Source organism: Ooceraea biroi, chromosome 12, assembly GCF_003672135.1.
Source record: "Ooceraea biroi isolate clonal line C1 chromosome 12, Obir_v5.4, whole genome shotgun sequence".
Classification (NCBI taxonomy): Eukaryota; Metazoa; Arthropoda; class Insecta; order Hymenoptera; family Formicidae; genus Ooceraea; species Ooceraea biroi.
In genome coordinates this window covers 6,228,188-6,255,502 of record NC_039517.1, presented here as the reverse complement: position 1 = coordinate 6,255,502, position 27,315 = coordinate 6,228,188, and the positions used below count along the sequence as shown (strand labels likewise).

General features: G+C 44.2%; 4 protein-coding genes across 6 annotated transcripts in view; 2 read left to right on the top strand and 2 right to left on the bottom strand.

Moving 5' to 3' along the window:
• The window catches only part of LOC105280534, a 54,150-nt gene extending 50,666 nt beyond the window's left edge, over positions 1–3,484 (bottom strand). Inside the window, exon 1 of the mRNA XM_011341146.3 lies at positions 2,335–3,484. Within this exon, the coding sequence (XP_011339448.2) occupies positions 2,335–2,764 (430 nt within the window). The 5' untranslated portion in view covers positions 2,765–3,484. The remainder of the gene's footprint in view (positions 1–2,334) is intronic.
• On the top strand, positions 2,687–10,294 carry LOC105280535 (RIB43A-like with coiled-coils protein 2). The gene is made up of 8 exons (XM_020032045.1): positions 2,687–2,773; positions 4,750–5,663; positions 6,034–6,174; positions 6,319–6,482; positions 6,952–7,192; positions 8,406–8,633; positions 8,991–9,097; positions 9,398–10,294. Exons 2-8 carry the CDS (start codon positions 5,535–5,537, stop codon positions 9,537–9,539), a joined length of 1,152 nt encoding a protein of 383 aa, XP_019887604.1. The 5' UTR covers positions 2,687–2,773; positions 4,750–5,534; the 3' UTR covers positions 9,540–10,294.
• An 887-nt stretch (positions 10,295–11,181) lies between these two features.
• LOC105280536 lies at positions 11,182–12,951 on the bottom strand. Its single transcript, XM_011341148.3, has 3 exons — positions 12,429–12,951; positions 11,842–11,995; positions 11,182–11,750 (listed from the first exon to the last, which is right to left on the bottom strand). The coding sequence occupies exons 1-3, from the start codon at positions 12,604–12,606 to the stop codon at positions 11,357–11,359; spliced, it is 726 nt and encodes a 241-aa protein (XP_011339450.1). The 5' UTR covers positions 12,607–12,951; the 3' UTR covers positions 11,182–11,356.
• A 6,337-nt stretch (positions 12,952–19,288) lies between these two features.
• LOC105280533 (sodium/calcium exchanger regulatory protein 1) lies at positions 19,289–27,209 on the top strand. Of its 3 annotated transcripts, none has more exons than XM_026974355.1 (3): positions 19,289–19,490; positions 25,404–25,675; positions 26,685–27,209. In XM_026974355.1, exons 1-3 carry the CDS (start codon positions 19,415–19,417, stop codon positions 26,736–26,738), a joined length of 402 nt encoding a protein of 133 aa, XP_026830156.1. In that variant the 5' UTR covers positions 19,289–19,414; the 3' UTR covers positions 26,739–27,209. The 3 variants fall into 3 exon arrangements, with proteins under 3 accessions (XP_026830156.1, XP_026830157.1, XP_026830155.1); XM_026974356.1 differs by having other exon boundaries at positions 19,291–19,433; XM_026974354.1 differs by lacking the exon at positions 19,289–19,490 and adding an exon at positions 23,491–23,640.
• Positions 27,210–27,315: the final 106 nt, after the last annotated feature.

The following is a 27,315-nucleotide window of genomic DNA, read 5'->3' as shown; positions in this document are numbered from 1 at the left end:
AAAATAATTTTTTTTATCTTTAAACATGCACTAATAAATGTATAAAAGTTTTATAATGATCCGCTGTATAGTTTCTCCAAAAACAATTCGTAAAATATACCTTATTTTCAGCGTTCTGAAGCAGGCTCCCCCCTTAAGGTCGACATCGCGCCAAACGACGTATGACGTCAGCCTGATATTTATGAGCACACTCGGAGGAACCCGAGTTCGCACAAATACGCCCGCGAATCATACTCCAAATAGTCCGTCGCCCGTTGCTTTCCGCAGATCGTGATTCTGCGTGAGGCCCACCTCGCTCGTTCAAGGTCCTCCCCGATGCTTTTCACGCGCGCTTTATTGATCGCGGCGACCAATGGAGTTTCCAAGGCAGCACGTGGCCTCCGAGGTGATCCTCTCGGACAATGACACCCTAATGCCCAACCGCACGAAACCGCTGAATATTTAGCAGCGGAATATTTGTGTCGTTCGCCAACATAAACACGCATAATGAGAAGAATTATACGAACAAACAACGCAAAATGACACACTAGCTTGTCTATTGACGCCATATATTAAGTGATATTGCTATCCCCAGCATGGGGATGAAAGAACGCAATGTGTTCTACTTGCGTACCTCGTCACGGATTCCTCCAATCAAGGATTTATTTAAACTAGAAATACAAATAAGTCGGCATCATCTTACAAGGGAAGGTTTTTAGGTGTTACACTCGGATTTAAAAAATTTTTTGCATGCAGGTAGGGAGGTCCCCAAATAGAAGAAAAAAAATAAAAGTAGCGGCCTAAATGCATATTTGCGCGCTACGTGCGCAATTTTCGATGTTAGGTTAATTACTCAGAAATGCTATTTCCAATCGAATTCTTTACATTTTTTATTTCACCTAATGCACATTTATATTGCTTTGAATAATTGTGTGTGTGTGTGTGTGTGTATGTGTGTGCGTGCGCGTATGTGCTTCTGTGTGCGTGTATGTACTTGTGTGTGTTTAGAAAATACGAGCGTCTAATGTAATCTCGTGCCGCGCGAGCACAGTGCGTATAAAAGGCCCATTGCTCAAAAATGGTATTTGCATCGTAACTTTTTTAATTTTTTACTGCAACTGCCAATGCACACAATTTGGAATAATTGTACATTGCGCAAATCGTAGTTTGCTCTTTCTGCGTGATTTATTGTATGCGACTTTAAATAGATTTGATCAGAATCCATAACGAGGACATAAAAGATCTGGTCAAGGGAGGTTTTTAATTCTTTCAGTTTTAATTTTGGTTTTGATTTCTTTTTAAAGCGTTGTGCATTAGGTGAAATAAAAAATGTAAAGAATTCGATTGTAAATAGCATTTCTGAGTAATTAACCTAACATCGAAAATTACGTACATAGCGCGCAAATATGCATTTGGGCCGCTACTTTTATAATTTTTCTTCTATTTGGGGACCTCCCTACCTGCATGCAAAAAATTTTTAAAATCCGAGTGTAACACCTAAAAACCTTTCCTTGTTAGACGTTTAATTTATTCGCGTTCGCTACGCGGAAGAGTCGAGGCGAATAATAATTGGCGACTTTGTTGAGGAAACGCAGAGGAAATTTCGATGGGACGTGATCGGTCGCCGCTATGCCGATAGAGCCGATAGAGGCGATATCGATCCGATTGCGCGCGAGTCAACAACAAGATGATCGCGCGATCGATCAGAGCCTAAAAATATACGGCTTTATGCTCTTAATTGAGGATACTTTGCAACATGTCAGGGGTTTCGGTGCTGCTACAAGGTAGTATCGAATTACGGAAGGTACACGCCAACGGCACTTGGAGGGTGTCCCAATCGAACGTGCAAAAGCTTACGTTTCGATAACTCGTAAAGCGAACGCCTCTCACGTGCATCGTTAATTAATATTAAAACCGAGAAAAATACGCCAACATTGAAGTTTCAGCTAAATTTTGACGCGACGTAAACATTTGTTTCGCACAATTATTTTCATAGCGCTAATCAATCTGCTAGTTAAATAAGAGTGTGCGTTGTAACGAATAACTTTAATCTGGGTCAAGCCGCAAGGAATCTCTCTCTCTCTCATTTTTTAACAGTGTTTCGTTTCAAGTATTAATCATCGCATTCAAAGTTTTCCGATGATGCGCCAACAGGACAAAGCTCCGCTTCGTCAAACAATGAGACAGCACAGGAAACGGGAAATAATAGACACGTACGGCCAGTCTGGTGATTCTAATTAGCTGGTGGAGCAGGACTGGGCTCACTTCTTCGTTCGATTGGCATGCACGCGGGGCCAGGGAGGGGTGGAACGCAAAGGAGGGTGGCGAGGTCCGACTACTATATTGATCACTGACCTTTCCTGCGGCCGAATGGTCCGAAGAACGTGCCGTTCTTGCCGATGACGTTATCGTCGATGTACTTCAGCAGCTTCGTCGTATCCTCCCCTTTCTTCGCGGCGATCGACTTGATGGGGCGTGGTGGAACCACCCTCTGGTTACCCGCGGCGGTCGCGGCGATCGTAGAGACGGTGCTGATGGCGGTGGTGATCGCGGGGTTGCTGACGGCTACGGCGACCGTGGTGGTAGCGGTGGTACTCGTCGTGGTTGTCGCGGTGCTCGACGCGGATGCAGCCGCGGTCGGCTGCTGGACAGCCTGCTGCAGACAGGCGCAATTGGTGGCCACGGCATTGGAAGCACACGCGCTTACCTCCTCCGCCAGGGAGTTGATCCTGCGCTGCGAGCCGCTCCAGCTCTTGCCGCACGAGATCTTCACCGAGCAGCTCATCCTCTCATAGTAATCGCAACTAGGTTCATAGTAAGAGCCAATCGATCAGTCGCGAGCGCACGACGGTGCCAGCAGCCACATGGGACTGACTTCCGGCTAGGACTCAGGGAGGAGTCACGGCGCGCATCCCCGCAAAACACACGGGGGTGATTTGGTCGTAGTCCCTTCGCTTGGTCACACGTGTCTATCACCACTCGACGACGAAGCGCGGCGTCGCGATATCGCGACTTGCAGACCCCGATGGTTGACTGTCGATCGATGACTGTCCCGAATCAGTTCACGAAAAAGATCCTCTGTCGAGGAGATCGTTCCGGACGTCGTCTTCAGCGTTCGTGCACCGTTTTCTCGCACCGCGTCCGATCGGTCCCACGGCTGAGTCTTGCGTAAGCGCAGCGGAGTTGCGTTACCGCGGGTGAACGACCTGGCAACGTTCAACTTGGCGGTGCTCGCGTGCCTTCCAGATTCCTCTGCTGATGAGGTGCCTCGTGATAAAGATCGATTTCGGCAACCTCAATTCACGCAAACGTCGGCTTCTGTGACGGTCGATCGGTGGAACGGTGTTGGAAAGCAAGTCATACAATCTCCTCGAGTGCCGAGGCGAGACTGAGTGTCTGGTGGACGACGAGCTGCCCGGTTCACCAATGACGTCACCCGGCCACGCAGGCGCCTGAGAGTCTCGTTGTGCTGCGGGCACATCTTCTCTGGGACGAAACGCACTTTGCGATATCGCGGGTAGACTTGCGGCGCAAATTGCCGAGATCTGCGAGGCGCGTCGCCTCTTATCGGAAATCCCTGGGTATCTGTTTGTCAGTGAGTTTTTGGGGCACGTGGCAGCGGTGCCCCCGATAACGCGCTGCAACCCCACCGATCTCTAGAACGAAGATGCGCTCTCTCATCTCGTGGACGTGGCTTAGAAGCCACACAGCCACCATTCGGGCCACGGATAAATATACTTATCGATCGTATCGCGTTTTTGCGTGATTAAAATTGCAACGCCGTTTTCACGGTACTTACATTGTAATGCAAACACGAGTAATCGATTTCGCAAACGAGATACGTGCACTGCGTTCGCGCCGGAATTAATTAGGCGGTAATGAAAGACACGTGACTGGCTAACTCGGGACTGCGACTCGCATTTTTTTCTGCTCAGATGATGCTTGAGGATGCAGCTGAAATGCAAAAGAATAAATGTTGCTGATACCAAATCATGACAGGCTGTTTAACAAATTTTACTCTTTTGGAGAATAGAAAGAAAATCAAAAACATTAAAAATGATTAAATAAATAAAATTATGAAACAGCGGTTGTATTAAAATTATTAATCAAGTACGTGTGTTGTACACATTTCTAGCTAATTATTTGAGTAACCAAGCGTTTTTGTAGAGTAGAAGTTTGAAGAACTTTTCCATTATACAGAGTATCCAACCGGATTACATATAGTTACATGAAGTACGTAGGATGGTATTCCGTGATTAAAGTATTCTTCGCGCTCCGGAATCCGCCGTAATTTAATCAGAGTTTAATCCGGTATTTGAGCGGCTTTCTTTCTCACTTTCGTAATCGTTAACCAAAATAAGAATGATATCATGTCTCCGTCACTTTGACATTTCTAAGCGGATAACCATTGCCCACTTAAGTCATATCTTAGTGCGACCCTGCGGGTTACGCTCGCAGCTTACGAGGGGCCCGAGCATTTTATCGGGCGAATGAGATGCGACTAACCCAATTAAAATATTCAATCGACTCCTATTTTCCCGCATTTCCTCATTATCATATTGCCGCGGCAGTATCACGACAAACTGGCTTTCTGCGCGCGCGCGCGCGCTCGCGTGATGGTAGAGCAGACTGAATTTCACCAAATCAACAGATAATGCAACACACATGTTTATGCCATCGGCAGCTGCTCTCCGCGTGATACACTCGTATGGATGTCACTCTAAACAGCTGAACAATTATCAACGCGGCGTGCGTTTTTATTTTTGACAGATAGACGATCACGTGACCCAAGTCAAGCATCAACAGAGCTCGCACAATGGTAACGCAGTGTATTGATCGTAAAACCATAATTACCGCGCGTAAAAGAGGCTCCAAGAAAGCCGTGAAAAAGGAACGTTTATCTAGCGGAGGAATTAATAGATCGAGTTACGAGCACCAAACACATTTGCCTGTACAAGCGTCTTTTTGGGAAACGTTATAAGTGCTTCACCGATGCGCAGCTTCCGGCATTCAGAGAAGAGATAATGCATGAACGCGTTATTCATGATTTTGAGTTGCTCCTTCAGAGTGCCATCGACGCACCTGCTCTATCGATCCTGCAACGTTTACAACGCGGATGGCGAGAAAGGCAGCAAATTGTGCGGACCTGTCCGCAATTGCTGCTCGAGAGTGATTGTTGATTTCTATTTTATGCCGATCACGCTTGATGAAGGTTGAGGTACGCTTCCTCCGTACAGTATCAAGCGAGAAACAGAGATACTTGTTGCCGAGAAGTAGAGATAACTGTCACGATATGCCGTCATAAACCTGTTACCGCGTATAAAATAATCCCGAGTGTTATTTGCGTGTTAATTGCACGATGAGTGCTCAGGTGGAAAAACTCTGTCGCTACGCGCGACTTCTAATGGAAAGCAAACTCTCCATGGTAACGAGTGTCGATTCAACCTCAACTTTGACGCTAGCCAGCCCCGAAATGTTCCCTGTTCCCTCTGCTTAGTCGTGCGGGAAGGCTGGTATGGTAAAAAGTTTGCGCTTTCCGGACTTAAAAAATATCCATGATGCTGAAATTTCAACAACGCGCCACCCCGGAGGACATCAAGATCGCTGCGACCATAGAACGCAAGCGACAGCTCGATGAAGCGAGGAAACTGCGCATCTTCAACCCCCGTGTGAGGAAGTTTGGGGTAAGAATTAAAGTCCACTCGTTTCCTTGCCTTTGAATCCGTCATTAACGCCATTCGTTGAACTCTCATATTTTATTTTAATGGCAAATGTGCATTTTAGTCTAAAATCGTCGATCTGCATTCTTCTTAAGAATCAACTCGTTGCAAAATTTGTCATGATTTAAAGTTTACCGTCGGATTCTCATCAATCGATTCCCGATTCGACCAAGTTGATTTCACTTTGTACACTTGATTATTTTCTTGCATGCAACTCGCGAATTCCGTAAATACCTCATTCAGCGTGGAGGACGGTGAACCAGTCTGACATCTGGGATATTTCCCGCACTTCAGCACGGCACGATTCGCGCGATTGTTTCCCTGACATTTACAGATAGACAAGGCATTCTTGGATAAGCAAGTCGAGGAGAAGAAGCGGCAGCACGAGTGGGAACTGGCGAAAGAATGTCAATTAGACGAGGCTCTCATTCGCAGCAGCGAGCTCGCCGTGCACTTGGAGAGGCAGCAAGAGGAGGTAATCGAGTGCCGTCAATGCCGATAATTACGCGGGAATGTTTGCTCGGTGCAGCTGGTACATTCGATTTCAGAGTCACGTGTTGACCGTCGCGACCAATAAGACGTCGACCAACGAGGATAACAAACGCTCTTCTTGTTTTAGGAAAGGCGAAGGCTAAACAAGGAGATCGAGTCCTTTCGACGAGTGCATCAGCGAGCGGAGGACCGTCGGGATTACGACCTGTACGACCCCGAGGCACTAAGGAAATCGCTCCCACCGCGAGTCGACGACGATGACCCGAGCTTGGGACTGGCGTCCGCTCAGAAGTGCGTAAACGATCAAACAACGATTAATATCGCCAACAATGTGTGCGGCCAATCGGGAATAAAGTCCCGGAAAAGCTTCATCTTGGATCTGTTCCGAGAAGGTGGAGGAATGCGCGCGGTTCGCGCTTATGAAACGCGCCAGCGTTCGTTTCCCTGTATCCAGCAGACTCGTCAGTCCTCGTTAAGATTCTCTTGATATTACAATACCGAATCTCTCTCCAGGGGAGGGAAAGGGAAAGGGAGAGAACGGAAAAAGGAAACTCGTTCCCGCAATCTTTGATTCGCGACTGTAATGCATGTAGCGCGCGAGTGTCTTCTCGGTACTCCCGGTCGGGTCCCACGTCCGTTGCAAAAATCCTGGCGTAGACGATAATTTAGCCTCTTGCACAGCCTGCTCACCCTGGCGCAATGGTAATGAGCGTAACGTTGCAGAAGAAAGGCGGAACGTTGAGATATTACGGCTGCGCAGGTTCGAGGGCGAGGATCGCGATCTGCGGGAGCGGCTGAGACTGCAGAAGAGGCAGATGCGTTGGTGGATTCTGAGGCAAACGGAGGAGCGCGAGGCCAATGAGGAGGCGCGACGAGACGCCGAGAGAGCCCATGAGGAAGTCGTCCTCTCCAGGGACAAGCGCGCGATCGTGCTGGCGCGGATGGAGGAAGAATGCCGGCGAAGGTTGAACGAAGCCACGGCGAGATTCAATCGCGCTCTGGTACGGGATGCATCCGTCTCTCTTTGATCTCCTTCGATCGATATGCACGTGTATACCGCGATCCGACGCAAAAAAAGAAACGGGAAGGAAGATGAGACCTGGTTCCAAGAAAGTTATTCTCCCTGATTAATTAAGGGACTCGACCGCTTGCAGTCTTCAAAATGATTCCTTCAGACCGACACGTAGCTGCCGCGGTAGCTGTTCGGGGCCACCTCGCAGATCGCTTTTGTGAGCCTGTCGAGAAGAGTTTCGTCGTTTTTGCTTTCGTGCCTCCCACCGGCAAAAAGCGGATTCCTCTGGACACCGACCTGGTCTTCCTCGAGGAGAAATAGAGGTCAGGCGGACGCTAGATCTGAGATGAATAAGATGGAGCAACATTTTCGCAGCTGGCTAGAGCTGCGTCGAAAGTATCGCGGGCTAAGCCCGTCGATCGGGGATCGAGGATAAGAATGCATTTAATATTTGGATATTTGTCCACTTGCGTCACGGATGAAGTGATCGATTATTGCATGCGACACGTTAATGTTGACACATTAGAATACGCGTTTCGCCTGCTCTGTTTGCTCTCCACTCTCACTTTGGTTCTCGATTTACGTTATGGTCAGTCCTTTCCTTTTTCTATGTCGGACCGAGAAATTCCAATCTAATCTACGTATCAGCCAGACTGCGGGGAAAGACCCAGATTTATATCGCAGTAAAAAAATCTATCAGATAACACAAATGAATAGTAGAGATCCTAAAATAAAAATTCAATTTGAAGGTTTCGCACAGAGCGTCTGGAAATTTCAGAAAAGAAATTCATAATTTACACGTCCGGATTTTCTAAACGTTGGCAAAGCGGTAAACTTTTCTGTCGAAAGAGAAGAAGACAGAAAAGTGTGCTTATGTGATCGATAAATACGTAGAAAAAGGTATTGCGGGCCTTCATGTGTGGTGGTTTGCGTACGGTTTGTCTGGTCGCGGGATATAAAAGTCGCCTACGCGATTCTCTCGCGGTCGATGAATAAACCTCGTGACATCATCGTTCAAAGTGCCGCGACAATTTGCCCCGATAACCGCGGCGGAGCATCGTCAACCTTTCCTTCCTTCCGTCGTCCCGTCGTGCTCCGAGCAACATTATTAATCCCGTTTCCTCGTTCGCGCCCGCGCGTCCTTTTCTCTCGTCATTAGGCCGGTTCGCGGAATCGCGGAATTGATTTTCGCTGGGTTGCAGGCCGCCGAGCAACAGCATCGCCGTCACCGCGAAGCCGTTCAAGACGAGGAGGACAAGAAAGCGGAAATCTATAATCACGTGACTGGCGACTTCCTCACCGAGGCCAGGGAGCAGGCTGAGAGCGTTTATGGTCCCCACAAGCCGCTGGTATCACGGTACAAAGGCATGACTGCAGATGAATTGAGAGTCTTCAGGGATGGCCAGTTGGAGCAAATGGAACAGATTCGAGTTAGTGCGACTAATGGAAATTTAATTTTGCGGCGTTGTTTGTTACTGTTGCAAAATTACCGTCTGTTGCGACAAATAATTCCGTTCTTGAATGCAAATTGTAATGTAAGACTCCATTAAGTCGAAACCTTGCAAAAACCATTTGATCGAAGTTTCACAATAGCTCTGCGCGTAGACAACCGGAGGCATAATGTGTGACGTCACTAAATACCGGGTCGATGACGACACGTATATCATTAGTGTGGTATCCAGAACAAGTGCTTTTGATTTAACAGAGTGCATTTCGAGCATCTGGCATCGTTCTGATAATTGGATTGCGCAAGTGATTTCTAAGATTCTCAATTTTCTTCATTCTAGAAAATGAAGATGGAAGAGAAGCGCATGAATGAGGATTGGGATCGCTTGACGAGTTCGCATCTTCGAGACGCATATTCGTACGAGCTCGAATTAAATCAGAGAAAGTCGTAAGATATAATTTACAATTTTCTCACTAGCACTTTCTTTGTATCTATAATGTTTCTGATTATCGAAAGTATATCCAAATATACTTTTCGATATAATAGAGCATTCGATGATATTCTAAGAAACATCATTTATTAAATCTATATTCGTGAAAATTATAAAGCTAAAGCGACGAGTCACATGTTCTTGTTTTATCGAGATTTACAAAACTAATTACTGCTCTCCGTTAATTGAAGCACGTCTTTGCGCACAGATTTATAACCTTTGAAGACTAATATTAATAAGTATATTATATTTCTCAGGGAGGTTAACAAGAAAATTGCGGAGGAGAACTTGCGACTCGCCGAACAACAGAAATCGCATCAAGAATACCTGAAGCGTGTCCTTTACAAGAATGAGCCAACCGCAGCCTTCTACGAACAATTTAACAAAGGAACACGTTGAATGCAGCGCATCTTCAGTAGAGACGAATGCAAATTCGAAAAAGTAATTTTCTGCCAACTTCTGAGTCGATAAGTTTGTCTCACCTGGTAAAGTCGGTGCGCAATCGAATTGATGTTACCTACTTGTCCAAATACAATTCCGATAATCACAAAAGTTTATAATAATTTACATATCAACGTTTTAAATTGTATATTTTTATTCATTTCCAAATCATACTAGATTTGTGTCATATATTCTAATCAAATACGAAATCTCATCACAGATTCCAATAAATTTAAAAGTTTAATTTAAATTTAAATTTGGAATTTTAAAAGTAAAATTCGTAATAAATATCTGATTATTATCTCATTATATATTGCAATAAATTCATTGTTTTGCAGAAATAAATATTATCCCAACCATCATGTATCTAAAATCGGTAATATTGAAGTGACACATGGTAATAGAGCGCAGATAAAAAAGAGCTGTAGATAAACCTGACAAGTGAAGGTGACAAATTTGAAGATAACTCTATTATGAAAAACTATTAATGATTGACAATTACAATACGATGCATATTGCAATTATCAAATCAAAAGAGAATAAGTGGGAATTTTCCATATCTTTTTCATTAATTTTGATGCTATTATTCGCAATATCGCACGTTTTAATTGAATCGTTTTATATATACTTTTTTTCTCTTCGATTGTTAAGAAGAACTTAACATCACAGATGCAACACTTATGTTTATGCTTATATAAATAGTACAAAATTTATTTATTACTGTAGAATATTCATTACATCTTAACGACAGAGTATTTACATGTAAATTGTATGTTCTCAGTGAGTCGCATATTTTAAAGTTTGCATGATATTATATCTATAATATCGAAGCTTACGTTAATGGTTTGCATACATCAAAGTACTTTGTTGAACGTTATCTTGACTCTACATTTGTATAAGAGAAACGATCATTTGATCTTCATTTCGATACAATTAGATTTCTCGGTCAGTTTTTACAGAAGAAAATATTCTATATACAGGGTGTCCCGGGTTTTAACCGACAAACTGCGGGAGCATATTCTACTAGTGGAAATAAGAAAAAATTCTTATGTCGAGTTTGCTTAGAAATGCTTTATTACAAAGTTATAAACCAATATTGAAAAGAAATATGAGACAAGTAACAACGGATTTTTTCACAAAAATAAAAATTATCTACGCAATGATTTAGTGACACATTTCAAAATGTTGTCCTTGCACATCGATACAAGCTAGACATCGACGTAGTACAGAATTTGTTACAGTACATTCCTGAAAATTTGGTTGCATCTCAGTAACTGAATTAGTAATTCGTTGCTTTAAATCTATCTGGTACTCTCCTGTTAGGAAATCTACGTCGATACTCTCGTACGGCAGCTCGTGCATTTCCGGCACAGAATCCGTACACGAAACGAATATCAGTGTATTCCTCATTTGAAAACACTTGTGGCATTCTGATAGTAATAGTGAACATGAATACATGTGAATACACGTAACATAAACATCTTCGACCTTGCAAATTCTACACTATGTTCCGTTGTTACTTATCTCATATTCCTTTTCAATATTGGTTTATAACTTTGTAATAAAGCATTTCTAAGCAAACTCGATATAAGAATTTTTTCTTATTTCCACTAGTAGAATATGCTCCCGCAGTTTGTCGGTTAAAACCCGGGACACCCTGTATATTTTACGAAATAATTCGATGAAATTGAAACGGGACGGACGAAAATAACGCAAATAAGCCACTGCAAGATCTACTCCCGCAGAAATCTTAGCATAAATGTGCGTGAAACGACTCAAATGTCTTCGGACGAGCGGAGTGCCATCGCCAGGACCTGCTGCATCTGTATCCTCACTTCCAGCTTCTTCTGCTCCGGTACTTGTCTGATGATCGGTAACAGCGACAAGAGGAACATTTTATCGTAGTCGTCCTCGTCGACAGTGACGCGCTGGCTGCTGTGCGAGGACAGAATGTCGTGTATCTCATTGTCGAAGGGGAAGGACGTCTCGCAGAGCTGTTTCGAGTAACGCGGATAGACTTTGTAAGAGGGAGTGCTCGTTTGGTAGTAATCCTTGTTGCTATTTACGGGACCGCTATGGGTAAGAGATACATCGTAGTCCTCGAACACGGGATTGTCCACTTCACCCTCGCTCTCTTCCGACTTGCAAGGATTAATCGTCGCGGAACCCCTGAAGGAAAATATTGGATTTAGATTGAAAATTGAACTGTATACTTAAAACATTTAACATAATTGTTTTTAATTTCAGTATTCAACGATACCTTTTATTTTCCACCGTCGGCATCAGGAATAACAAGCGGTCGAAGTACATATATTTCTTCCGCTTGCGTCCAGTGGGTCCGGGCGTCTTTTGAAGCTTCAGTTCTTTCATGAAGTAGTCCCGTATGTTCCTCCATTTCCCGCGCAAATTTTTCTCTAGAAATAACGGCAATTATAACGTATACAATGGCAAATGTTGTTTCTACTACAAATGAACCTAAACAGATTTTTTCGAAATAATTTCTTCTTTCGCTTTCTATTAATTTCTGTTATAACAAAAACAGGAACCATAACAAAATCATAATCATAAATGTGATGCGACAAGAAACGAGTGTAAGAAGAACATCAGTTTCGAGTGCGCCACTTCGAGGACACTCCGACCTTCTCCACTCATGAAGACCGATTCAATTGCGTTGCATCGTAAAGACCAGGATAAAACCGTTTCGAATCGCTCGGGCGCGCGCGGAGCGTATCGATCCACGCGAATTCTAAATTTCCGGACTTTGGCGCGCTCCGCGCAACGGCTCGCGGCGGAATCCGGATCGATAAATCGCAGCGGCGACAATGGCGGCGACGGCGTGCTATATACCTTCCACGTTTCTCTCCTCGTCCGTCAAGCGCGCCCAATTCGGTACCATCACCTGGCAGACCTCGTCCCACGCGGTCATCTTGGCGTTACGGTCGTTGTACTCGCCGCGATTCACGTCGTAGATCGCCGGCCGTCTCTCAATCTCCTCGATAAATTTCTCGGTATCGAACATCCTCATAAAACGTTCGATACGCCCCAACTCGCTCGCTCGCTTTCGCCGATCTTCGATTCCGTACTTCGCGGCGGAACAGAATTCGATTCTACTTTGCGACCGCCTCGTGACTTCGCGAGATCGAGCAGCGGGAATGAATCGAGACAAACTCGAGAGCGTTGACGAGTCTCGGTGGAAGGATAGGACCTTCCGGTCGAGGTTCCTTCTCCGAGGAATTCGCGCAGACGAATCGCGGCGGTGATCGACCCGCTCGCGAAAAAAGCGGTTCTTCTATCACACTGGCGATCCCCGGTGAGATCGGCGTACGCGAAATCGGCAACGGAACTGCCGCGGATGGCCAGCCGTGTGCCCGACGTCCGTCACGTCGCGTCGTCGGCAGCGGCTTGCGCGTCACTGCGGAGAAACCGTTGCACGGCCAGCACTGCTTTGATATCATGGCGGCCCGGCAAACGTGCGGTTGCGGTTGCGGAGCGGAATCTATGCCGTCCGCGACGTTGCCAGACCGGCGCGTCAGTTACGTCGCGTCCGTGCCGCGGCGGCGAGGGCGGCCCGAAACACGGCGGAATCGCGTCACTCGCACCGGACGTCGCGAACTATTTCGCGTCGGAGGCGCCTTTCCGGTAAACGCTCGCGAAAGCAAATTGCCAAAAAAGCCGACAACGAAGTTATATATTCTTTCTTTTTTTATGTTTTATGATTTATGTTTATTCATTTTTTTATGTTTATTCGTTTAAATTACGCATCTTTAGTTTGGGCTCCCTATCTGGTATATCAGTGCGACATGATTGAGCGTATCCAGCACCGCTTTCTCCGCCGGGTCAGTTTTAGGTTGCTTAGACCGATGAACTTTTTTGACCAAGATTATGATTATTTGCATCGCGAATTGGGCTTGTTATCTTTGAGGGACAGGAGAACTCAGGCGGATCTGGTGTTTGTGCGGAACATAATTAGCGGTCGCATTGATTGCCCAGATTTTCTGGAATGCATCGGTCTGCATGTCCCTGGTAGGACCGTAAGGCGGGCTGAATTGTTTCATGTTGAGTCTCTTCGTTCATCGTGTGGTTACCATAAGCCATTAAATCGTCTCCGTATTGCTGCGAATGCATTTTCCCCATATATTGACTTTTTTTATGCTTCTCCTAATGCGATTAGAGCTGCTTTTCCCCGTATTAAGATTCAAGGTGGGTGATAACAATGGTTGTATTTTTTGTATTCACTACTATTGTGGGACTGAATATACTGGACTATCCTTGCAGTGAATTTACTAATTAATGGAATGTCACTGCCCATTGATTTGTACCGCAATCAAACATCATGTTTTTTCGTTTTCGTTGTATCACGTGTCCGTTGGATTCTATGTACTCTTCATCTTCGTCTTTTTTTTCATTTTCTCTTGTAATCTACTGTATACTAGAGGGTTTTTCCCGTTTAATAAATATATATATATATATTAATCAATTTTAAATGTCAATTCGGAGTCGAGCTTTATCGAATGCTGTAAACGAGGACGCCGCAACTTTATTCAGTAATTCGGGGAATTTCAGAAATAAAAAAACGACAGAAAACTTTTTGTGCTTCCGGCGGAATGAAAGTACGAAGGTAGCGATCGGGGAACACTCTTCGCACTCGGGTGATCCTTGGCAGGTAGCACGCGAAGAACCGGAAGAAGAACAGGTAGCGACCGTCCGCTAAAATGTTCTCGCAGGATCAATGCCATCGATATATCGGTGAATGTTCCAGCCGGTTTGCATCAGGAGATACACCCTCTATCGGCGAGTGCGGAATTCGCGCCGCCGCGACGTTGCCAGGTCGCCGGCGCGGTGTCGGAATTTACGTGTTGCTACGCGACATCGTCGCGTGTGCGGCGGGCGTGTGTAAGTGGGTATGTCGACGCGTTTCCACCGCACCGTTATCGACCGTGGCAGTCGTTGCGGATCGCAACGAGATCGACCACGGAACCGCGCGTGCTGCGCACCGTTCTTCGGTGTCGTCCTCTCGTCACGGCGACATCGTCGAGACGCGAACGTAACGTTTATTTTGATTACCGGATTCTTTATTGAAAACCTAAATTCCTTATTAAATCGATTCCAGCAAAACGTCAGTCGTCAATGTCATTCGATGTTTAAAATATTAGATGGCAAACCGATCCGATGTCTTTATTCGTCGTTGATGAATGTTAAATCTTAAAAAATGGCGATTTTGAAACGCCATTTTTGAAATGTCGCAACACGCGATTTAAAACATGGCGGACTGGTCGATTTAATTTTTATTGTAATGAAAATCACCAATTTTGACGTTTGGTTAAAGAGATTATTTTACATGCGCCTGATAATATTAAAATTACTTCTAAAGATATGGTGATGCATTTCCGATGGTGACATCCCAGGCAGCACACATTGGTTTCAAAACCGTTTTGCCGTAACGTTTCATAACCATTTTATTGAAACGTTTATTTAGGAGAAAAATGTCCAACGAAAAAACGTTTCTTTTTCGGCAAAAAAACGTTTCAGAAACCATCAGAAAAATATTTATCATTCTATATATCAGTGCCTCAAAGATAGACAGAGTTAAGTCACATTTTTGTAAAAAACTACATTTTTATATTTTATGAATTACTCTCTAAATTTCGTGTAGTGGAATCTCGCTCTTTTGAAATATCACTTCAAGTAATAGTGATCTCAAAAGTTTCAAAAGAGAAGAAGAAAAGAGTATTGGATCGGTTTTCCGGATGGTTATTTATAAGGTGATAACACAAATGTTACTTGCGAGAACGTCACGTCTGGCCGGCCATCTATCGGTCGCTTGGTGAATCAGAGGTGGGAATCACACACACTTGTGTTGATTTTTGTCTCTTGTTCCATAATCGAGTACATTGAAACGTATGATGTAAAAATAATTAATACTCGCAAAGTAAGTAGAAATTACTATTTTTTCTATATTAATTATATAATTTCAAATCAATTTAATAAAACATATTTTTCGTTTCTGTGGAAACGTGAAAAATACGTTTTTAAAATTGAGGTCTAAAAACGGTTTCTATTTAAACCGTTTCTTAAATGGTACTTTATGTTTCTTAGACATTAGATACGTCTAAGAAACATATATTAGGCTAACATGTGCTGCCTGGGATAATAGATCGAGACAATAATATGAAAAAGATGCGAGCAATTGAATGAACGAAAGGTTGATTGCGGGTGTGTTCTGATGAGCAGCAAAACCTCCCATCAAAAGAATGAATGAGTCAAGCGGCAACGAGTTTTACACGCGAACACCACGATGAATAGGGTTATAGATCGGAATATGAACAATGTAATGTGACGCCGTGTGCAGAACTTCGAAGACAATTACGAGAAGATTATGAGAGAGTGCGAGTGCCATTAACCGTTTATTCGAACATAGAAACGATTCGTCGTGGAGTCGCGCGCGCTGATCCATCGACCAATCAGGAGCGGCCGTTCGTATCGTCCGATGTACACCTTGTATCACGCATGGCACATTCGCGCGTCTACATACGTCTACGTGTACACGACTTTGCGCCGTTCTTGAACTTCGAATTATCCATAAGTGCACATGCTCCGAAACCGATCGCTGCATTTTGCACGCGGCTGCGAACGGAAATTTTTCGCGACTTATTTGCGATAACACTCCGCGATCGGATAACGCGCTTTCATCATATCGCGATACAGATATTATTAGAGGTGTGATTTAGTTTGAGGGTTTTTTTGCTCAAAAACGCATGTATTTAAATATGATAATGAATGAATACCTTAATCAAAATATTTTCCTTCCTTTTCTATAACTTTTTCCCATCTTTCTGGCAAGAGATGGATTCCACCACGATAAAATCATTCTTCTTTTCAGTTCATCCATTCGTCGACGAATTTTCGCACTTCTTCGAAATTATCAAAGTGTGTATCCTCTAAAGCGTGTTGCATCCACCGGAACAAATAATAATCGCATGGAGAATACGCGGGGTGCGGTAAGACTTGCCATTCGAGCTCTAATAGTGTTTCTTTCACTGATAACGCAACGTCAGGTCGAGCGTTGTCACGAAGAAGAATCACTTTCCGTCGTTTACTCGCAATTGCTGGTCGTTTTTGGTCCAACGCTTGCTTCAACTTGTACAATTGGTGTCGATAACGATCAGCCGTGACAGTCTCATGCGGATTTAACAGCTCATAGTACACTATCCCACCAAATACAGAGCATTACTTTTCAACCGTGAATATTGCGTCTCGGAGTGGATGTTGATGGTTCGCCTGGATCCACCCATGATTTTCTGCGTTTCGGATTATCAAAATAGATCCACTTTTCATCCCCAGTAACAATCCGAGACAAAAGACGCTTCTTTTTTTGCCTGGCGATCAACGAAATGCAAATGTTCAAATGGCACTTTCCGATAATTCATGTCGAACCCATTTCCCTTCTTTCTGAATTTTTCCCATTTCATGTAAATGTTTCGTAACTGTTGTACGATCAACATTTAATGCTCTGGCAAGAGATGGATTCCACCACGATAAAATGACTCTTCTTTTCAGTTGATCCATTCGTCGACGAATTTTCGCACTTCTTCGAAATTATCAAAGTGTGTATCCTCTAAAGCGTGTTGCATCCACCGGAACAAATAATAATCGCATGGAGAATACGCGGGGTGCGGTAAGACTTGCCATTCGAGCTCTAATAGTGTTTCTTTCACTGATAACGCAACGTCAGGTCGAGCGTTGTCACGAAGAAGAATCACTTTCCGTCGTTTACTCGCAATTGCTGGTCGTTTTTGGTCCAACGCTTGCTTCAACTTGTACAATTGGTGTCGATAACGATCAGCCGTGACAGTCTCATGCGGATTTAACAGCTCATAGTACACTATCCCACCAAATACAGAGCATTACTTTTCAACCGTGAATATTGCGTCTCGGAGTGGATGTTGATGGTTCGCCTGGATCCACCCATGATTTTCTGCGTTTCGGATTATCAAAATAGATCCACTTTTCATCCCCAGTAACAATCCGAGACAAAAGACGCTTCTTTTTGTGCCTGGAGATCAACGAAATGCAAATGTTCAACCGATTCGCAATGGCACTTTCCGATAATTCATGTCGAACCCATTTCCCTTCTTTCTGAATTTTTCCCATTTCATGTAAATGTTTCGTAACTGTTGTACGATCAACATTTAATGCTCTGGCAAGTTCTGAAGTGGATCGTGTTGGATTTTCGTGCAATAATGCTTGCAAATCTGCATTTTCAAGCTTTCTTGGTTGTCCCGAGCGTTCTTTGTCCTTCACATCAGTATGACCACTTTTAAAGCGTCTAAACCAGTATTCACACGTCTTAATTGATGGGGCAGAATCACCATAAGTTTCCACAAGAATTCTATAACCGTCAGCCGCAGTTTTCTTTTGATTAAAAAACAAAAGCAACGCATGTCGAAAATACTGTTTCGGAAGTTGCATTTTTACGATGATATAAACACGATTGCTATAATGCTACTAAATGTCATGGATAATGTCAACACTGTAAGAAACAACAGTTATCGGAAACAGCTATTGGGACAAACTGACACTACAGCCATCTGTTGCAAAACCCTCAAAACTAAATCACACTCCTAATATAATGCAGATAATTGTAATGACCGCGCATTTCGTGCGCAGAGCTTATCTTCATGCGAAAAATTGTACCGGTATACCGCTCCGTGCAAATGCACGGTATACTGTCTGTTGGGAAAGTTTGCGCTGCAATATTTATGCATGTAATATTTCCTGCGAATCGCCCAGCAAACACAAAGTAACAGTAATATACATGTTAGTTATAATTTCCCACTCAACAATGTAATTGTTACATAACACGTATGTTATGTTGTATTTATATTAATGAGTGAGAAATTATAACTAACATGTATATTACTGTTACTTTGTGTTTGCTGGGCGCTTATGCGAAAGTAAACCGTAAATCTTACGTTAGATAAACGGAGCGACTCGCCTCGCTCGACAAATATACCAGCGACGTTGGGATGATACGAAGTTTATAATTCGTCCATAACCTCTTGTACTAATTATAATACAATTACAATACAATTTGATCGTTTATTATGTTCCGGTATGGTTCGCACGAGTTTATCGGCAATTTCGGTTCCCTTTATCCTCTAATACATCACTCGCATACGAATACAAAAGGAAAAATAAAAATCGATATATTACGAGGTCGTGAAGATAAAAATTGCACAAGCAGCGAGGGGCGCGGGGGGCTGGAGCGCGCTTAAGCGCGCAGCTGCAAACGGATTTCCAAGAGGGGAAAGTTCGGGGGTATCCGGGTGGGAACGAGACGGGGAAATATTTCGAACGCTAGGAAGTGGCAGGGCCGAAAGGAAAGAGAACCGTGCCGGGGCTCGGGCTCGAGGGAGACGGAGTAATTTGGCGAGAAGGAAAAGGGCGGATTTCAGAGAGAAAGAGAAGGAAGTGTAGGAAGTATAGGGAGAGGGAACCCGTGACCCCGACGAGACGAAGGCGGAACAAGCGAGCGGGTGTGGGAGGGACCGGCAGAAGTAGAGAGAGAGAGAGAGAGAGAGAGAGAGAGAGAGAGAGAGGGAGATAGGCAGGGAAAAAGGGAGAGGGAGAGAGAGGTGAAATAATCCGGGAGAGATGGAATTTCGTGGCTCGAACTTCTCGTTCTGCCGGTCCTGTTCAGTTCCCGTATCCGCGCCGATCGAACAGGAGGCACCAGTCGCCCCTCTGTGTTGACCAGGTCTCTCTCTGCCGGCACCCTTGCTTTACCTTCCACGTGACACCGTGAGCGGTTCTTCCGTCGACGACGTCCCACCATGTCCAGCGAGTTCCTAGGCAAGCGTTACAAGCTGTCCAACAGCGAGAACTTCGACGAGTTCATGAAGGCGCTCGGTACGTAATTGAGACGCGCCGGTGTTGCTTGGCAGCGCTCCGGCGACGCGAGGCCGAGTGCATCGGGGAATCCTAATTTTAGGATGCACGCGCGCTTGATTATCGACCACGCCGATTAGCACCTGGCGAACTTCGTAGGGAGTAAATATCGCGAACCGCTTGAAAGTCGTTTGATTCCTTCGAAAGGCCCTCGAGCGACGTCCTCGCGTACCCTCGCCGAGTGTTCCGTTAGTATTGTCATTGAGAGTCGCGATGTTGTCGAAACTCCTCGCTTTGGTCGCTCATTTGTCCTCTGGGGATCTTCTCTGTGGAACCACGGCAAACATTGAGTGCCATTACACGGCAACGTTAATCCGGTTTAATAACATCCGTAGTTAGTTATAAGGTTGGCCAATCACAGTCATTCCATTCCTCAGGAGAATAGTTGCAATTGGGCAGTTTTAGAACTACGGATGTTATTAAACCCGATTAACGTTGCCGTGCAAACTTGGTCATTGAGTGCCATTACACGGCAACGTTAATCCGGTTTAATACATCCGTAGTTAGTTATAAGGTTGGCCAATCACAGTCATTCCATTCTTCAGGAGAATAGTTGCAATTGGGCAGTTTTAGAACTACGGATGTTATTAAACCCGATTAACGTTGCCGTGCAAACTTGGTCATTGAGTGCCATTACACGGCAACGTTAATCCGGTTTAATACATCCGTAGTTAGTTATAAGGTTGGCCAATCACAGTCATTCCATTCTTCAGGAGAATAGTTGCAATTGGGCAGTTTTAGAACTACGGATGTTATTAAACCCGATTAACGTTGCCGTGCAAACTTGGTCATTGAGTGCCATTACACGGCAACGTTAATCGGGTTTAATAACATCCGTAGTTAGTTATAAGGTTGGCCAATCACAGTCATTCCATTCCTCAGGAGAATAGTTGCAATTGGGCAGTTTTAGAACTACGGATGTTATTAAACCCGATTAACGTTGCCGTGCAAACTTGGTCATTGTCATTGCGCAATATCTAGCAACTTTTCCTTAATGAAATGTATTCTTTCTATTCCCTAATGTAATTTATTTCTAAGTATCTAGAGTCGCGATCGAGGTACAGCTGCGGTATAATTATAGGTTTCTCATGAATTGTGAAACATGCGCATATTAAAGCGAAATATTATCATAATGAGATCTCCCGTTGGCGCCTCGTGTTTGCACGCGGCAGAAACACTGCGATGTTTTGCAGCCATAAACCGTGCTGTATAAATATGCACGCTTCATTACCGTGAGCCGGGCGTGAGGGCTTTACGTGGAAAGCCGAGGGACAAATATCGGAGAATGTCTGAAAGGGGACAACATTGCGACCGCCTATGTATACTACAATTTCGGTGGAATTATGCTCGACGATATCGATTTCAATGATGTTGATTTAGATTACTACGCAGTTGTTGAGCCTGATTTTCAGCGACGCGAGCTCCATGCGAGCGGAAATTTTACGTTGCTCGCCGAAAGCATAACGCACATAAGTGTGTTACAGATGGGTTCCGCCCACCATAGTATCGTTAATGGCTCATCACGAATTTAACGGGCTAATTAATTAAATTTGCCTGCGCATCAGCGAGATATCAATGGGGACCGGGGACGTAATCGATTTTAATACGTTAAATTACGCCCTCATGCTCGTGCAACGACCTGACCTCGATCTTAATTCCAGCCGCACGCATGTCCGATTGTCGTCCAATTTAACACTTGAATTAATTCATCAACGAGATTAATAAATCGCAATTGCCAGTCGAATCGCGCGCGCGTTTACTCGCACCGCAAGAATTCCCGCGAAAGATATGCCGGATCTGGAAGAAGCTAGCCGCATACGCGACGATCAAAACTTGTACGCAAAGCTGCTCGAAAGCGAGAGGGAAAAGATAACGCGCATTATCGCGCAGCTCGTGCAAACATGGATGCATTCCTATCTACTTCTGTTGGTACGATCGTTTCCTTCTGCTGCCAAGGATAGCGCGGGATTTCCGCGTTGATTGCGGGTAGACGGCGAGTGTGCCGGATTGGCCTGTCCGCAGATAGACGTTCTATCCGGATGTCGTCTCGAGAAGAGGCAGCCTAGAGACCCTCCAATAAGAGTCTGGCCATAGAGCGGTTTGGTCAAAATCGTGCGAGAGAGAAAGATATATATTCGCTAAGAACGCAATTTTAATGAGTATACAGGGTGTCCCGGGTTTTAACCGACAAACTGCGGGAGCATATTCTACTAGTGGAAATAAGAAAAAATTCTTATATCGAGTTTGCTTAGAAATGCTTTATTACAAAGTTATAAACCAATATTGAAAAGAAATATGAGACAAGTAACAACGGATTTTTTCACAAAAATAAAAATTATCTACGCAATGATTTAGCGACGCATTTCAAAATGTTGTCCTTGCACATCGATACAAGCTAGACATCGACGTAGTACAGAATTTGTTACGGTACGACATTCCTGAAAATTTGGTTGCATCTCAGTAACTGAATTAGTAATTCGTTGCTTTAAATCTATCTGGTACTCTCCTGTTAGAAAATCTACGTCGATACTCTCGTACGGCAGCTCGTGCATTTCCGTCACAGAATCCGTACACGAAATGAATATCAGTGTATTCCTCATTTGAAAACACTTTTGGCATTCTGATAGTAATAGTGAACATGAATACATGTGAATACACGTAACATAAACATCTTCGACCTTCCAAATTCTACACTATGTTCCGTTGTTACTTATCTGATATTTCTTTTCAATATTGGTTTATAACTTTGTAATAAAGCATTTCTAAGCAAACTCGATATAAGAATTTTTTCTTATTTCCACTAGTAGAATATGCTCCCGCAGTTTGTCGGTTAAAACCCGGGACACCCTGTATACTCATTAAAATTGCATTCTTAGCGAATATATATATCTTTCTCTCTCGCACGATTTTGACCAAATCGCTCTATGGCCAGACTCTTATTAGAGGGTCGCTAAGGCAGCCTCGCGATTATACGCGGCCGGCCGATTCATCATCGGGCGGACCGGCGGAGTGCTCTTTGCAGAACCGTTCAATGGCTGTTCCCACCCTCGCCCCGACGTTGTTACGGTAATCTTCGGGGGCTGCTCGCCGGAAATTAAATAAACGGCCAAGTCTAGACGCACCGTCTCCGACGCGTTGCGTCCCGGTGCCGCCGCGGCGGAAATAACGCGCCGGCTTTTCTGGGAAACGCAGTAAAGCACCGAGTGATAAAATCGATAAGTACATCGAGACGTGACTCGAACGCGCCTCGAAGACGGACTTGTTGTTACCTCGTTATCACCTGCCGGCGAGATAAAGGCACCTCGCCTCTTTATAAGGTCACCTACAAGAATTTTCGCGGGCACGAAAGTCGGTTTGTCGTCAAGCGAGATGTTCCCCTGATACGAGACTCTTTAATTGTATCGATCCGCGCTAGATAATTCTTTTGCGATCGTAAACTGGTGGGAATGACGTATTATCGCTTCCAGTTGCCATTGTAGCTTTCAAGAAAGGATTCACGGTTGAAAAGTATTCTCTTATTATTATATTTTATCAAAAATATATCTTAGATATTATTGCTAGTTAATTATTATTTTAGTAATCACTTTAATTTAATTATTAAAATTATTTTGCTAATTATCCTGCTTGAGCGGCACTTAAGCTGGAATAGTTATGGAACAGCTGTTCTACGAGACGTGTTACTGAGGAAAGTCTCAATGTCGAGTTCGCAGGCCGGTTGACACGTAACTCGTGTACCACGAAGTCGCGATATACAATACTCGCTCATGTTAACGTGTTACACGGATGATAATTCGCAAGGTCTATAAATAGCGTGCGGCTGTTCGGACGGGTCAAACTTCAAAGTTTACATCGGATTTTAACTGAGTCGCATCCTGTATGTCTCACCGCCGTGCGATAAACTTGGCGCTACTCACCTATAGAGATATCAAGTCTAATCAATTATAGAAGCGCGCACATATAGCATGGAAATCAGCCGCGGCGTTGGTCAGTCTCGTTCTTGCTGGCGTCAGTGAAACATCGTTAACAATGTCGCAAGTAATGACCGGTATATTGGGCAAGCGGTATAAGCTCCAGTCGAGCGACAAGTTCGATGAATACATGAAAGCCTTAGGTGAGGTAACACACGTGGCTGGATACGTAAGGGGTGTGTGGGCAGGCGTCTTTCTCATGTATGGGATGGGGCGTGGGAGTGAGCAACTCGAATTTAATTTTCTCCTTTTTCTCGTAAAAAAATCGAGGATTCGGTAGCTTTTTCTTTTTTTTTTCTCTCTCTCATTGAAAGGGAAATGCGTTTCGCGAACCGGGCTTCAGAAGTGCAAACAGATGATGAAATCTCTCCGTTTTATCGTCCGTTTAACGTCAAGTGGACTCTGCTAATAGATATACGTTATCTAAACGTTCAGTGGAGTTTGATAGGATATCGTGAAAGCCTTAGGTGAGGTAACCCACGTGGCTGGATACGTAAGGGGTGTGTGGGCAGGCGTCTTTCTCATGTATGGGATGGGGCGTGGGAGTGAGCAACTCGAATTTAATTTTCTCCTTTTTCTCGTAAAAAAATCGAGGGTTCGGTAGCTTTTTCTTTTTTTTTCTCTCTCTCATTGAAAGGGAAATGCGTTTCGCGAACCGGGCTTCAGAAGTGCAAACAGATGATGAAATCTCTCCGTTTTATCGTCCGTTTAACGTCAAGTGGACTCTGCTAATAGATATACGTTATCTAAACGTTCAGTGGAGTTTGATAGGATATCGTGAAAGCCTTAGGTGAGGTAACCCACGTGGCTGGATACGTAAGGGGTGTGTGGGGAGGCGTCTTTCTCATGTATGGGATGGGGCGTGGGAGTGAGCAACTCGAATTTAATTTTCTCCTTTTTCTCGTAAAAAAATCGAGGATTCGGTAGCTTTTTCTTTTTTTTTTCTCTCTCTCATTGAAAGGGAAATGCGTTTCGCGAACCGGGCTTCAGAAGTGCAAACAGATGATGAAATCTCTCCGTTTTATCGTCCGTTTAACGTCAAGTGGACTCTGCTAATAGATATACGTTATCTAAACGTTCAGTGGAGTTTGATAGGATATCGTGAAAGCCTTAGGTGAGGTAACCCACGTGGCTGGATACGTAAGGGGTGTGTGGGCAGGCGTCTTTCTCATGTATGGGATGGGGCGTGGGAGTGAGCAACTCGAATTTAATTTTCTCCTTTTTCTCGTAAAAAAATCGAGGGTTCGGTAGCTTTTTCTTTTTTTTTTCTCTCTCTCATTGAAAGGGAAATGCGTTTCGCGAACCGGGCTTCAGAAGTGCAAACAGATGATGAAATCTCTCCGTTTTATCGTCCGTTTAACGTCAAGTGGACTCTGCTAATAGATATACGTTATCTAAACGTTCAGTGGAGTTTGATAGGATATCGTGAAAGCCTTAGGTGAGGTAACCCACGTGGCTGGATACGTAAGGGGTGTGTGGGGAGGCGTCTTTCTCATGTATGGGATGGGGCGTGGGAGTGAGCAACTCGAATTTAATTTTCTCCTTTTTCTCGTAAAAAAATCGAGGGTTCGGTAGCTTTTTCTTTTTTTTTCTCTCTCTCATTGAAAGGGAAATGCGTTTCGCGAACCGGGCTTCAGAAGTACAAACAGATGATGAAATCTCTCCGTTTTGTTGTTCGTTTAACGTCAAGTGGACTCTGCTAATAGATATACGTTATCTAAACGTTCAGTGGAGTTTGATAGGATATCATGCGATGCAATGTGCTTCTCGTAGTTACGTAACTTGTTTTGAGCTTTGCTATGTATACACTTTGATGAGCTTCAATTTTCATCGATTGCAATTTCTGCTTGCACGATGAATTTCCTCGAGTGCACGTTGACTGACTCGTGCATACGCTTTTTTTCAGGGGTAGGTATGGTGACGCGCAAGATGGGTAGCAGCGTCAGCCCCGTCGTCGAATTGACGGAGAAAGACGGAATGTACACCCTGAAGACCACCAGTACCTTCAAGAGCACGGAGATCAAATTCAAACTCGGCGAGGAGTTCGACGAGGAGACCGCGGACGGCAGAAAAGTGAAGAGCGTCTGCACTTTGGAGGGTAACAAGCTCATGCAGCTACAGAAGGGCGAGAAGGACACGACGATCGAGAGGGAATTCGGGCCGACGGAAATGAAAGCGGTAAGCGTTCCAATCGTTGCATTCCGATGAAATTAATCGAGTAAGAAATCTTATTCAGGCTACGTGGTTGCAAGAATATTTATCGTTCACAAGAGTAGTACGTCCATTAATCTTCGATCGCGAATGTAATGTATTCGATTAGTCTACATAAATGTAGTCAATGTAATAATATTCAATACCGAGAAAGCAAGGCGATGCTTTAATCCTTGACAGTAAGTAAATACTAAGCAAGAAGCACATTATGTTACTTTGCTTACATCCTATACGTTAAGTTCGCGCACGTCCGGCTATAAACTAAACTCGTGTCCACGCATCGCTTTGGTGAATTTAAAACAGCGCATTAATACAACGAACATCTTGATTAAAAAAAATAAATTTTTTTCACCGTAATATTTCCCTCTCAAGTTACATGCAACTTTTTGTTACTCTTTCGTAATCTCACAGTAAAGATATTTAAATGTATTATTACAGCTGCTTCTCATTTAGCACTCCATGATTGAATTCCATTAATCAAGGAACGTCTTGACAATACAGCGCGAAATGCTCGGAGTTGCTCGTTACAACGGCGCGATGAATCGTGTTGCACATCATCCGTTCCCTGTAAACACTTGAAGCGTTAATTCGTTTTGCGTGTTACCGATTAAAGTACAAAAGCTACGTGCAGGAACGTCACATTAAAGGACCGTTGCACGATCGGCTAATGTCATAATGATTCGTCAAATGTCCGGCCAATTATCGCATACGCTTCTCCTGTTCGTGACACGTACAATTCTGCAGCACCGCGCTCCGAAACGGTGCCAATAAAGACCCATTGATTCGTCTGGCGGCACGGTCCTCACGGTTAAGATACCGTGAGATACCGGCGTCGGAATTATTCCCGCACGCACCCCTTCTCCCTCCCTCTCTTCCTCGCTCTCCTGTGTTAGGAATGATTATTAACACGGGGAATTATTACTGCGAGTGCTCCGTGTGAGAACATTATTAACGTTGCACGTTACTTTCGTTACAGATCATGAAGGTTGACGACATAGTCTGCACGAGGGTATACAAGCTCCAGGAGTAGAGATGCCAAAGCTGAACAGCGTGCACAACCCCATGCGTGTGCTTCTAGAAGCACTATTATAAGAAGACGTGTAAATTATTGTTTAAAATCCTGTCGTTTGTACGCGAATACAGTGCTCGTGCGCCGATGTATAGAGCATTACATCATCACACGGGTATAAAGTTAATCGTTCACGTGTCGAAGAGTAATTGAAACGATTGCGGGAAAGGGTTGTCTTTCTAACGCAATTGGGATTCGCACATTTTCTATGTATGTATTTGTAAAATGAGTGTAGCAGATGACACAACCATTCGAGATGTGCACATTTTCCGATGTATTTATGTACCGCGCGTTACATGGCGAGGTACGTGATACTCTCAGTGGATTATGATTCATGTACGGCAATCGCTGTATTACCTATTGTATGAATATTTGCTATGTGCTTCTTTTTCTACGGATGACTAATAGAAATATACACGCATTTACATCACAATACTCTTGGGTCTCCCAGTTTTCTTTCGACTAGATCATAAGTAACGTAGTACAGCAACAAAACGAGACAATTTCGGGATATTTAGAAGAGAAGGAAATAAAGGAA